At 62.5% G+C, this 13,068-nt stretch overlaps 1 protein-coding gene across 21 annotated transcripts in view; it reads right to left on the bottom strand.

Annotated features, from left to right (window-relative positions):
- Positions 1-6,239: 6,239 nt before the first annotated feature.
- The window catches only part of PLEC (plectin), a 50,106-nt gene continuing 43,277 nt past the window's right edge, over positions 6,240-13,068 (bottom strand). For all 21 annotated transcript variants that reach the window (XM_084508589.1, XM_084508591.1, XM_084508586.1 and 18 more), the window contains one exon: positions 6,240-12,667. In XM_084508589.1, the coding sequence (XP_084364715.1) occupies positions 6,344-12,667 (6,324 nt within the window). In that variant the 3' untranslated portion in view covers positions 6,240-6,343. The remainder of the gene's footprint in view (positions 12,668-13,068) is intronic.

Genomic DNA, 13,068 nt, shown 5'->3' with positions numbered 1-13,068 from the left:
AACGGGAGCACGAGGCAGAGCCAGGGTGGGCGGGTGGCCCCCACAGCGATCTGCTGGCCGTGCGTTTGCGACGCCGTGCACCGGCGCTGCCTGCGAGGGGCAGAGGCTGAGGACCACAGGCTCGACAAGCAGGGACGTGGAATATTTTCACAAGCACGAGGAGTGTCCCTGGTGTTCACAGTCAAGTTCAGGCAGTCCGTGGGGCTCCTCGCTGCCCGTGCTCCCGCCTCTGCCCCCAGCTCAGCGCAGCAGTGGGAAGAGCTGGGACAGCCACCAGGCACAGCTCCGTCCTGGGACATGACAACCAGAACGAACGGATTTGGAGCCGCCTGACAGCAGTGACGCGGCGCCTCAGGAGGGGGGCAAGGGTCCCCGCACCACCCCAGGTCCCACAGCCCCGTCAGCGGCTTCAGAGCTCAGAGCACCCCGAGGCCACTCGGCCTCGCCGCAGCCCCTGGCCGGCCCCGCAGCCTGGCGGCACCCAGCCCTGCAGCGGGTACCAGACATCCAGTGCCACCAGCCCCCCTCCTGCCTCCCGGGGCCTGCAGCCAGCAGAGGGGTGGGTTCAGCAGCCGGGACCACCGAGCACACTGCCAGCAGCAGCCCGCCGTGCTGATCGCACCGTGCCACGCAGCGGCACCGGGACACGGGCACACCCCACGGGGCAGCGCTGTCCTCGGCTGATGAGCACCGAGATTTCCATGGGGGGCTGGGGGGCTGCGTGCCCCGGGGCTGCGGCAGGCCACAGGGGAGCTGCTGGGCTCCACACGTGCGGAGGAAGCAGAGCGGGGCAGCTTATCACCCTAAAGAAAAGTTCAGCACCCTGGTGAAGGGGGGGCGTGGGAGAGGCCGGTGCTGCTTTGTGGCTGCCTGCTAAGCTGTACACAGCGTTCCCAGTGCGGCGAGCCACGGGCTGCAGCGCGGCGCCAGCAGTGCCCGGGGCGGCGGGCACAGGGAGCTGGCAGGCCCTGCGTGCCAGCGGGGACGAGCTGGCGGCCGTGGCCCCGCTTGGGACGGCAGCCACAGGTCCCCCGCGGCCGGACGGGGCCCCGCAGCCAAGGGAACGCGCACCCCACAGCCAAAGGCAATCCGTGCCGGCGGCAGGGCTGGTGCCCGGCTCGGCTGCCACGCACCTGGGAGCACCGAGCCCCCCTGGCGAGCGTCGGCGGGGTCCCCGCGAGTGCTTTGTGTGAGCTGGTCACCGGCTGTTTGCAAACGTTTGTGCGCGCAGGGCTGAGTGACAGCCATTATGGGCGCCGCATTCAGCGCCCCGCACACCGAGGCTTTAACGCTGCGCGGCCGCTGAGCTCGCGGGGGCTGCAAGGGGTGAACTCTGCCCCGCGCGTCAGCGGGGCAGGCTAAGCTGCAGCGCATTAAAAACGGGAATATAATAGAGTTATCCATCATAATTAGCCTGGCCCAATTACACGCTTGCTCGGCCGCTCCCAGCGCGCGGTGCCGTGCCGTGGCAGCTGACGCTGCTCAGCGCCGCTCCCCCGGCACGGCTGCGGCCCCGGCGCTCCCTCGCGCGGTGCTTGTGCTCTCTCGGCTGCGCCAGGGCCACCGGGGCTGCAGGCACCGGGCAAACCTGCAGCAGCTCCGGCGGGGAGCAGTGGGACCGGGCAGCCCCTGCCACGGCTCTGCCCCGACCCTGCTGCTCGCCCACTGCCCTGGCACAGTGGCACTGCGAGGGGCTCCCTGGTGAGCCCCCTGACCCCTGGGAAAGCCTCGCTGTGGGATTTGGCTGGCCACTGCTGGTACCGGAGGCTGACAAGCAGCAGCCCCAGGCACAGGTCCCCAGCTTCCCGCTGTCCCTGTGCCCGTGGTCCTGGCGGTGCCGCTTGTCCGCACGGGGCCTGGCTGATGCCGAGTCCTGCTGCGTGACACCGAGGCACCGGTGCTGCCCCATGCACAGGGAGCAACGAGGCACTGGAGTGAGTGTTTGAGAGCAAGAGAGGCGTGGATGTGGGGGGTGCTCCCCCCCGGCACACCCCACCAGGGGCCTGCCCCTTTGCCAGGCACCACAGTAGGGTCCCACCGCCCGGCCCCACTGCCACACCAGGGGGCCGCCCGTGCCATGGCCAACACGGGCATGGTGCTGTGGGCATGAGGGGGGTCCCCTCCAGCAATCGGGTGCTGCTCCCAGGGGCCGAGGCTTCCCAGAAGGAGCCCGCAGGATTTGCAGAGCTCAGGGTTTGCTGTCAGTTCTCAGCCCCAGGAAGGGGAGGTCAACCCCACCCAGGAGAGTCTGCGGGTGAGGGTATCTCGTCCATGGAGAGGGGTAGGGACAGGGGCAGAAGGGTCTCAGCGGGCTCATGAGGTTTGTGAGAGGTGTCCAGCCCCGAGGGGCGGCAGGAAGGTGGAGGTGAGGCAGCAGGAATTCTCTCTGGTGGCAGTGAGGCAGTGCACAGCCCCAGGGTGCTGATGAGCACAGGGTGCAGGCTCCGCACTGGCCGTGCCACCCTGGGGAGCTGCCCCCTGCTGGGACCCATCCTGAGCCCACCAGGATGGGCGCAGCAGCCTGCAGCCACCCCGGCACGAGGGCTGTGCCCGCGCGGTGCCCCCACCCCTGCCACCTCCAGCAGCCGTGTCCCAGCGCACCACGCTGCAGGGAGGGAGCTGCTGCTAATTGCTGACGCACAAGGCAATTAACTCGCTCCCCAGCCACTGCCATCTGTCCGGGCCAGCCCAGGCCCTCCCTGGGTGCTGCTACGGGGCCGATGCGCTCAGCTGCCCCCAGCACGGTCCTGCTGCTGCTGGGCAGATCCTGCCGGCCCCAAGATCACACAGAGCAGGCGCTGCCCCTGCACCACCCGGCAGCCCGCTCGTGCCACGCTCGTCCCTGCTGTGCCAGCCCTGGTGTTCCTGGCGTGGTGCCTGGCACCTGGCCCAGCCCAGGGCTGCAAAGACTTCATGTTCCGGTAGAGCCAGTGCCAGGAAACCCTCCTGAGCAGGTGCCTCCACGCTCAGGTTTGCCCCCACAAACCCTGCTGCTTGGTCACCGGCCAGCTCGCCCCTGCCTGCCCAGGCTGCTCCGTCCTGGAAGCCACGCGGGGTGTCCCCAAGCACTGGGACCCATCCCCGCTGCTTTGTGCACCACCCGGCTGCGTGAGCCACGCTCCTGTCACACCGCAGGGACAAGCAGAGGCCGGCAGCCCGCTGTGCACAGCCCCAGCAAGGCCCCGCTCACGCAGCCGCTGCACGCATCGGCACCAGCACAGCAGCACCCAGGGTGCAGGGGGCTCGGCACCACGCAGAGGGACAGAGCGGTGCTCGTGCACAAGAGGCACCCTCAGAAGCCTCCGCTCCACCAGCAGTGCCCCCCTGCTGCTGCTCCCCCCGTCCCCAAAACCAGGGAGCCACTGGCAAGGGGCTGCAGCCTCCCAGGGCCATCCCAGGGCCCTGCTGCGCCCACACTCACCTTTCTGCGGAGCACACCCGGTGCTGGGAGCCCAGGGCAGCCAGCAGCGTGCCCGGGGTCCCCGGGGACAATCCTGCAGCCCTGGTCTGGGCACGGTGGCACCGGGGGGGCTGTCTGGGCATGGCTTAGCATGCACTGAGCACACCAGAATTGCACTCACACCAGGCATGGGCAGTGCCTGCAGGCAGCAGGGTCCTGCTGGCCCCAGGTCACAGTCGCCATGCCCCAGCCATGCCCCTGCTGGACAGCCAGCCTCCTCCTCCACCCCGCCAGCAAGCACCCAGTGTGGCACAGCCCCAGAGCGCAGGAGGTGGCCGAGAGCCCCCGGCCCACCCCAGGGGCACGGCCGCTGACCAGGGAGCAGGGAGGGTGAACAGACCACGCGGAGCTGCCGGCTGGTTTCATAGGATCTCTTTTACTGACCTCACTGGGGAGAGCCATGGGTCCATACTGCATGTTTTACAAACACTTCACGGTATATACAAGTCAGGTTTTAGTGTTTTGCCCCCAAAAAAAGAGATGCTTTTGGATTATTGATAAGCCCCTGCTGCCCTGATGAGAAATGATTGGGAAATCAGGGAAGCGCAGGGACCCAGAGGAGCGGGAGCCCTGGCTCGGGCTGGGTGTGTTACAGAATCGCCCACGTTAGTATGTCATGCAAAAGCAAAACTGGATAATGAGAATAATAACAAATGCTGAGGAGTAACATGATCGATTTACACATGGCGAAATGAGAGAAGGTGGGAAGGAGGAGAGGTGCTGTGGAGATCCGCGAGCGAGCCGTGGCACCGTGCGTGGAGGCTGATCCTGAGGGAGGACGGGGTGCACGGCACGGGGCGAGGGGGGGGCCAGGCAACCGCGCGGGTGCCTCTGGGGCCAGGGGGGCCGGGCCGGGCAGGCACAGCCCCCGCTGCCACCTCACTTATTGCTTCAGCCCCTGCTGGGGCGCCGGTGGAGGATGTGGTGGGGCTGGGGCCAGGCGCTGCCAGGGGGCAGGGGCGGCTGGTGAGTCAGGGGCTCCCGTGCCATGGAGCACCTCCTGCACCCGGGCAGCGTGGCCCCAGGTCTCTGAGCGGGGATCTGGCAATGTGCAAAGGGAGAGGGAGCATTTCCCAGTGTCCTCAAGTGCGGTCCCACTTGCCCCAGCACTGGGGGACGGGCTCCGTGGCAGCGGTGAGGGGAGTTGGGATGGACATCCAGCAACACTAAAACAAAGCGAACAGAAAAGATGGGATGAGACAGGAGGACTGGTCCATGAGATGAAGCCACTGAGCCCAGCCGGCAGCGCCACGCGCCCGCCCCACACCAGCCTGCTCGCCCCCATGGAGCCTGGGCACAGCGGGAGCTCGTGCGGGGAGCAGAACTGCTCCGGCACGGCCGTGGCTGGAAAGCCTCCACCGCCGGCCACGCTTCCCCTGCACGTGCTTGGAGGAAAGCAACGCCCCGTGGCCGTTTCACGGTCACAGTCTGGAGGACGTGCCCCCCCCAGCAGCAGCCCAGAAGCAGCCCCGCAAGCTGCAGGACCCCAGGAAGCCCCCTGAGAGTAGGGAAAGGTCAGCATTACCTGTGCAGGTGAGCTCAGCCGAGGCGCTGCCGCGTCCAGGGCTCCCCTCGAGCCGATCCACGACCTGCTAACGTCGGAGACCCAGCTGAGGAACTCGCCCAGCGGCAAGGGGACATCTTTGGTGGGACTGGAAAAAGACATCTGCCAGAGAGAGAGCGCGTTATTGCGGGTGACGGGAAGGAGAGGAAAGCCAAGAGGAAAGGAATTCCCATCAGGAAGAGGAGTCTGGTTTTAGAGATCCACTTTCCCTCCAGCCAGAGCGCGCTCCAGGCCCACCCCACGCAGAGGCTCCCACGGCTGGAGGAGCCTCGGCGAGGGGCAGGCGCGCAGCCGGGCAGCGGGCTGGGGTCTGGGTGCAGAAACCACGCGCGGCACGCACAGCCCTGGGCTGGCTGTGGCAGCAAGGAGTCAGCAGGGCTCCAGCATGGGCTCTGCCGAGCGGCTGCCAGCTTGTTAGGCTACGTCAGCGTTAAGGAACAGACCTTGTGCGGAGCACTTCCCAGATACACGGAGAGACAGACAGATAGATAGAGACAGCGAGGTGCAGGTGCCGCCGCCAGCTGGCGGCCACGCAGCTGCGCGTGGGGCAAGCCAAGCGAGCGGGCGGGCTGGCGGAGGTGGTGGGCACGCAGCGAAGCCCCTGGGTGGGCGCAGCGGCGGTGCGGGGCAGCTCCCTCCGCACGGCGCGGAAGCAGCGGGCAGCGCCAGCGCGCACTTACGGTCGGGCACCGGGTCCGCGGCGGCGGCAGGGCTGTGCCGGGAGGCCAAGGAAAGGAGCTGGGGCAGCTTGGGAGGGGTGCAGAGCCCCTTTGCCGTGCTGAGGGCAGGTGGAAGGGTCCGGGTGGCTCCAGGGTGGTGCGGGGGATCGGGCTGCCCGGTGCTGAGCGGCGGGGGAGCCTGCGGCAGCGTCCTCCTCCATCCCAGCCGGGCACGCCGCAGGGACAGCGCCGTCTCCTCCTTCAAGGTGCGGGGGTGAAGCCGGTAGGTTTTAATTACAAAAGAGTCGCTAAGTGGTTAGATCAAAAACACAAAACTGTTTTCAGGTTCTGCTTCGCTGTGTCCGAGTGGCTGGGCAGGATCTGCTCTGCAGAGGGCACGAACGGCAGCAAGCTCCCGGGGCTGCGGATCTGGGAGGGTAGTGTGTTCTCTCTCACATCTCTTAATATACAAATACTGTCAGAACAATCGTATATATTAATATATTAGTCTTTTTGGTTAAACTTTAGGCACTGCTTTGGAAGAATGGAGTTTAAAAATTAAAAAAAAAAAAAAAAAAAAAGTGATTAGCCAGCAGCATTGCAACATGCGGAGCGGGAGAGGCGGGCGGGCTCCTCGGAGGCTGGACGGGGCAGGCAGCCTCACGCCACGCTGAGCGGAGGCCCCCACAGCCCTGCCACGCTCGCCTGCTGCCCGCAGCGCCCGCTCAGGAGGGACGGGGTGATGGAGGAGTCTCCTGCATCCACCGCACTCTGGGGACCTGCCGTGTATCTGCGCCCAAAGCTGGAGGACGAGAAGGAGGAGGAAGAGTAGGTCATGGAGAAGCCAGAGCCGGTGGCGTCGAAGCTCCCTCGCCTGGAGCTCGACCTGGATCCCGTCCGGGAGCCCGACCGCGAGCCCGAGGTGGATCCGGCACTGCTGACGTTGTAGGGGCTGTAGTAGCCCTTGCTGGACTGGGAGGAGGCCTCCAGCAGCCGCAAGCCGGTCCCGTCCTCGATCATGCTCCGGTCCATCGCGTCCTTGTAGGAGATCTTCAGCTTGGTTTTGGGGCAGGTGAGATACTTGGAGTAGGTGTTGACGTCCCGCAGCTTCTGGGCCGTGCGCGTGTCGATGGTGCCCTTCTGCAGTGCCTCATCCAAGGAGACCCGGCCCTCGACGTCAGGCTCGATCAGGCCCCCCGTCAGGTACTGCACCTCCAGGAAGCGCTGCCCGGCCTCGTAGTACAGCCAGCCCTTCTTCAGGGCCTGGGCCGCTGACATCTTCGTCTTGGTCCGCGGGTCCTCGAAGCCGTAGAAGGCCTTCTGTGCCAGGTTGATGCGGTCCACCATGATTTTGTCAACCAGGCCCTTGTTCACCGCATCGGCGACAGAGCACTTGTCCCCGGTGTTGGGGTCAATGATGCCCCCGGTGCAGGCCTGGGCCTCCAGCAGTCTCTGCCCCGTGATGTTGTCTACGAGGTTGCGGTGCATTGCCTCCGTGATGGACACCTTCTCCAGGGTGTCCGTGTCCAGGATGCCTGCCACCGGCCCCGTCTCCTCGGTCGGGTCACTCCACATCTGCGTTCTCAAGGGGGCCGGGCTGACGGTATAGGAGGAAGAGGAGCCCACGGAAGACGACCTCGATCGGAAGCCACCCATGTTGCCGGACAGCATGTCCGCAAACTCGGTGATGGAAAGGGTGCCTGAGCGGTACTGGTCCAGGGCCGACTGATCAATCAGGCCCTTGCTGATGGCATCATCTATGTCGTACTGGCGCCCCGAGCGCCTGTCGATGATCATGGACTTCACCACGCCATCGGAGGAGGAGGTGGTGATCTCCTCCCACTCGCACTCCTGTTCTGACAGCTCCAGGTAGGTCTGGTGGTCGATAAGGCCCTTGCGATAGGCTTCGTACACGGACATCTCCTTGCCTGTCTCTGGGTCGACGATCACCACCCTGCGCTTGCGGACAGAGGACTTGGAGGAGGTCTTCCTCTCACGCTTCTTCTCCTTCAGGGGCAGGAGGCAGAGCCCGGTCTCTGGGTCGGTGATGCACCGCTCCATGAGCTGCAGGTAGGTGAGGTTCTCCTCCGTGTTCGGGTCGAAGAAGCCCTTGGTGTCATCACTGGGATCCAGCAGGATCTCGTTCATCTCCTCGTCGAAAAGGCCCCTCTTGTAGGCAATCTCCACAGGGAGGCGATGGCTCTCCTCGGGATCAATTATGCCTCCTGTGGCAATCTGGGCCTCGAGCAAGCGGATCCCATGGTCCTTCAGGATCAGACCCTTCTTCATGGCCTGGAACAGGGAGATGAGCTTTCCGGTGTAGGGATCCCGGTAGCCAGTGACCGCCCTCTCAGCGGAGAGCAGCTTGTCCTTGAACTCTGGGCCCACGATGCCCATCCGCACAGCCTCCTCCACCGTCAGCTTGAGGCCCTTGATGGGGTCAATCACGTACCCCGTGGCTGCCTGCGCCTCCAGGAGCTCAAACGCGGTGCCTGGCCTGATGATGCCCTTCTTCATGGCCTGGTACACGGACAGCCGCTCCTTCGTGGAATCCACGAAGACGCCGGCAATGCAGCTGGTGCCCTCCAGGAACTTCTTTAGGTTCTTGGAGACCTCCTCGATGGAAGTGAGGCCCTCCTGGAGGCGCTGGGCTGTGGCTTCGTCCATCACCTGCGAGCGGACCAGCTCCTCCACGGTGATCTGCTTCCGCAGCCCGCGGAAGGTGAGCTTCCTCGTGTCGCAGAGCGGGAGCAGGAGGAGCCCGCTGGTCTCATCTTTGCGGCACCGCTTCAGGAGCTGCGTGTAGCTGAGCTTCTCATCCGTGGATGGATCCACGTAGCTTCGCACCTCGCTGGGCTCAGACAGCATGTCATACGTGTCCTTGTTGATGAAGCCCCGCTGGTAGGCCACCTCCAGGGGCAGATGGAAGCCCAGGTGTGGGTCGATGATGCCACCAGTGGCTATCTGGGCGTCCAGGAGCTTAAGGGCCTCTTCGCTAGGAATGAGGTCTTTCTTCATGGCCTGGAAGATGGAAATCTTCTGTTCGCTGTATGGGTCTCTGTAACCTGTCACAGCCCTCTCTGCGGACAGGAGCCGGTCATGGATTTCAGGCCCCACCAAGCCCTTCCTGACGGCTTCATCCACAGTCAGCATCTCGTTCTTTATGGGGTCAATCATGAAACCGGTGGCTGCCTGGGCCTCCAGGAGGGAGCGGGCCACTTCTGAGCTGATCAGCCCCTTCTTCAAAGCCTGGTAGATACTGAGCTTCTGCTTGGAAGAGGGGATGTAGATGCCAGCAACGCAGCCTGACCCGTAGAGATACTTCCAGATAGTCTCCACGTCCAGGAGCTCCCGGAAGGTTTTGGAGCCCTGCTTCAGCAGGTTGTAGATGTCCTGAGAGATGATCTTGGCCTCATAGAGGTCCTCGGCTGTGATGCGGCGCCGGACATAGTCATAGGACATGAGATTCTGCTGCCGAATGATCTCAGTCTTCTCGATGATCTCGATGATGATGATGATCATGCGCTCCTTGGACACACGGCCTGACTGGAACTCCTCCATGAGCTGCTTCCTCTGCTCCTCGGGCAGCAGGTCTGAGTGCATGATCTCCCACAGCGACATAGAGGAGCCCGCCCTGCTGCCCACGGGGATGTCCACCTGCGTCTCCTCAAACACCTTTCGCGTCTCTGCCTCCGTGTACACGTGCGTTGTCTCCACCACCGTCGGCTTCTCAGGCTCCCGCAGAGGCAGCAGGTACAGGCCTGTCTCAGGATCCTCGATGCACCTCTCCTTCAGCTGCATGTAGGTGAGGTTCTCGTGCGTGTTGGGGTCGAAGAAGCCCTTGGTGTCGTCAGTTGGGTCGGAGAGGATCTGGTTCATCTCCTCATCGAAGTAGCCGCGCTTGTAGGCCACTTCCACGGGGAGGCGGTGGCTGTGCACGGGGTCGATGATGCCGCCGGTGGCGATCTGGGCCTCGAGCAGGCGGATGCCGTGCTCCTTGACAATTAGTCCTTTCTTCATGGCCTCAAAGAGTGAGATGGTGTTCCCTGAGTAGGGGTCTTTGTACCCAGTGACAGCCTTCTCAGCAGACAGCAGCTTCTCGTGCAGCTCGGGCCCAACAACACCAGCCTTCACCGCCTCGTTGACGTACAGTTTCCTGTTCTTCACAGGGTCAATCAAGAACCCAGTTGCTGCCTGGGCCTCCAGGAGGACCACAGCAGTGCTGGACCTCAGCAGGTTCCTCTTCATAGCCTCATAGATGTTCAGCTTCTCTTTGGTCGCCTCCACGTAGACGCCGGCAATGCAGTCACTCCCATGCAGGAATCTCCTCACTGTCTCTGTCTCGGCGAGCTCCTTCACTGATTTCTTGCCTTCTTTCAGCTGCTCATACTGGGCTTTGGTGATGATGCGGGACTCCACCAGCTCACTGGCAGGTACAGGTGCCCGGAGACCGCTGAACGTCAGCTTCTCCTGCTTTTTGGTCTCTGTCTCCTCGATGATGGTGATCACAATCTTGATGATCTTCTCAATGGTCACTTTGCCAGTCTTGTACTGTCGGAGGAGCTCCCGGCGGTGCTCCTCTGTGAAGTACTCGGAGTGGATCAGCTCCCAGACAGTCATTGTCTGTCCCTTCAAGCTGCCTGCTGGGACTTCCACCACCGCCTTATCGAAGCTCTCCTTTGCCTGGCTGTCCGTGTAGATCTCCTCCTGCTGTGACTGGATGGCTCTGTCTGAGAGGGGCAGCAGGTAGAAGCCAGTCTGCTTGTCACGGTGGCAGTTCTTCTGCAGCTGGGCGTAGGTGACATGTTCTTGGGTGTTGGGACAATAGAAAGCTTTGATCTCATCATGGGCTGCGGACAAAGCCTCGTTCATCTCCGGGTCAAAGTAGCCCCGCTTGTAGGCAACCTCGAGCGGGAGCCGGTGGCTATTCACAGGGTCGATGATGCCTCCAGTTGCAAGCTGGACATCCAGCAGACGGATCCCGGTGTCACCGGGGATCAGCCCCTTCTTCAGCGCTTGGAAAAGGGAAACTGTCTGGCCTGTATAGGGATCCTTGTAGCCGGTCACAGCCTTCTCTGCGGACAGCAGCTTCTCATGAAACTCTGGCCCTACAGCCTCAGCCTTCACTGCCTCGTCAACAGAGAACAGCTTGTTCCTCACGGGGTCGATGATGTAGCCCGTGGCAGCTTGCGCCTCCAGCAGGGACAGGGCGATCTCTGGCTTCAGCAGGTTTCTCTTCAGGGCGTCATAGAAGGTGAGCTTCTGGCCAGTTGACTCCACTAGGATGCCAGCAATGGCATCGGTGCCCTTCAGGTACTGCCTCACAGACTCCATCTCCGCCACATCCTTCACAGACTTCTTGCCCTGGTGCAGCTGGTTGTAGAGGTCTTTGTTGATGATTTTGCTTTCCAGCAACTCGGCGGCAGGCACAGGGGCCCGGAGCCCCTCAAAGCACATCTGGCTCTTCCTCTCACTTTCCTCCACAACCGTGATGATGATCTTAATGATCTTCTCCACTGTGATCTTGCCAGTCCTGTACTGCTGGATCAGATCCCGCCTTTGGTCCTCAGTGAAATACTCAGAGTTGATGATCTCCCAGATGGTCACCGTCTTCCCTTGGAACTTGCCAAATGGTACTGTCACTGTGGCCTTCTTAAAGACGTCCTTGGCCTCTTGGTCGGTGTAGACCAGCTCTCTCCCTGCAGCCGCCTGGTCAGTGAGCGGCAGGAGGCACAGTCCCGTATCTGGGTCAGTCACACACCGCTCCATGAGCTGCAGGTAGGTGAGATTCTCCTGTGTGTTGGGGTCGAAGAAGCCCTTGGTGTCATCAGTTGGGTCGGAGAGGATCTGGTTCATCTCCTGGTCAAAGTAGCCGCGCTTGTAGGCAGCTTCGACGGGGAGGCGGTGGCTGTGCACGGGGTCGATGATGCCGCCGGTGGCGATCTGGGCCTCGAGCAGGCGGATGCCGTGCTCCTTGACGATGAGCTCCTTCTTCATGGCCTGGAAGAGGGAGATCTTGTCTCCCGTGTAAGGATCTTTGTAGCCAGTTACCGCTCGTTCAGCAGACAGCATTTTATTATGCAACTCTGGCCCAATCACTCCTTCTCTAACCGCCTCGTTCACTGAGAGCCTCGCATTCCGCACAGGGTCAATTATGAAGCCAGAGGCAGCCTGCGCTTCCAGGAGGACCAGCGCGGTGCCTGGGCTGAGCAGCTTCTTCTTCATGGCTTCATAGATGCTCATCTTTTGATTGGTGGGTTTGATTAACAAACCAGCAATGCTGCTCTGGCCCTGCAGGTACTTCTTGACGTCTTCCCTCTGCGAGAGCTCACTAACACTCACAACACCCTTCACCAACTTGTCTAAGTTCTCCTTGCTCAATATGCCAGCCTCAGCCAGCTTCTCTGCAGATACCTTCTGACGGATGCCATCGAAGGCAAACTCTGGCTCCCCGTTTTGTGCTAAGCCATCCACCACGTCTCTGCCGTTGGGCACGGCTTTGATATCTGGCAGCTGTGTCATTGTAACTAAAACCTCCTCAGGCAGGTCATCTGTCTGGATCATGATCTCTCGTGTCTGGGCAAGGGCAGCCTTGTGCTCTTCCTGCATCTGCTCGAGCCTCTCCCTAAGTTTCTTGTTTTCCTCTTCAAGGAGTTTTTCTTGCTGCTGCCGTTGTCTCTCCAGCTGCTGCAGCTCCTCCTGTTTATGCCTAACATTCTCCTCTGCTTCCTTCTGATGCTTCTTGGCTTCATCCAGCATGGCCTTCAGTTGCTGCTTCTCCTGCTCCATCTCCTTCTGCTGCCGCTCCTGCTCTGCCTTCAGGTTCTGTGCTTTGTCCACCTCGTCTTTAAAGAGCTTCTCCAGCTTAGCTTTCTCCTCCTCGATAAACTTCTCCTTCTGCAGCAAGGCATCCTTCTCCGTCAGGAAAGTCTGCTGGAGGAGCTGCGTCTCCTGGCGGAGCTGTGCCTGCTGGGCTACCTGCATCTGGAGCGGGAGAGAGGACAGCACAGTCAGATGGCAACGTTCCCCCAGGAGGACAGCACCGGCAGGGCAGCGGGGGTGGGAGGACAGGCAGCAGGGTGCTACTGGGCTGGGCTGGGGACGCGTGCTAGTTAGGGATGCGTCACCCAACCGCTCCGCTACGCAGGGGAAGGGTTAAGGGAGCAGCACTGGGGTTAGGGAGCCACAGCAGGCAACACATGGGTGAAACGAGCAGGGAAAAGACACGAGCTCTTTGGTGGGATGAGGGACTCGCCACCCGGCTACCGAGGCGCGGAGCTGGGGACAGCTCCTGTCTGCAGAGAGGAGCATGGCAGGACGCCCCCGGGCAGAGGCCAGAAGCCAACTCAAGGGCTGAGGCCAGCTCCCAGAGCCCGTCCAGCCAC

Source organism: Aythya ferina (genome assembly GCF_964211825.1).
Source record: "Aythya ferina genome assembly, chromosome: 2".
Lineage (NCBI taxonomy): Eukaryota > Metazoa > Chordata > Aves > Anseriformes > Anatidae > Aythya > Aythya ferina.
Note: the sequence above shows the minus strand (reverse complement) of the source record. Positions and strands in the feature narration are given on the sequence as shown.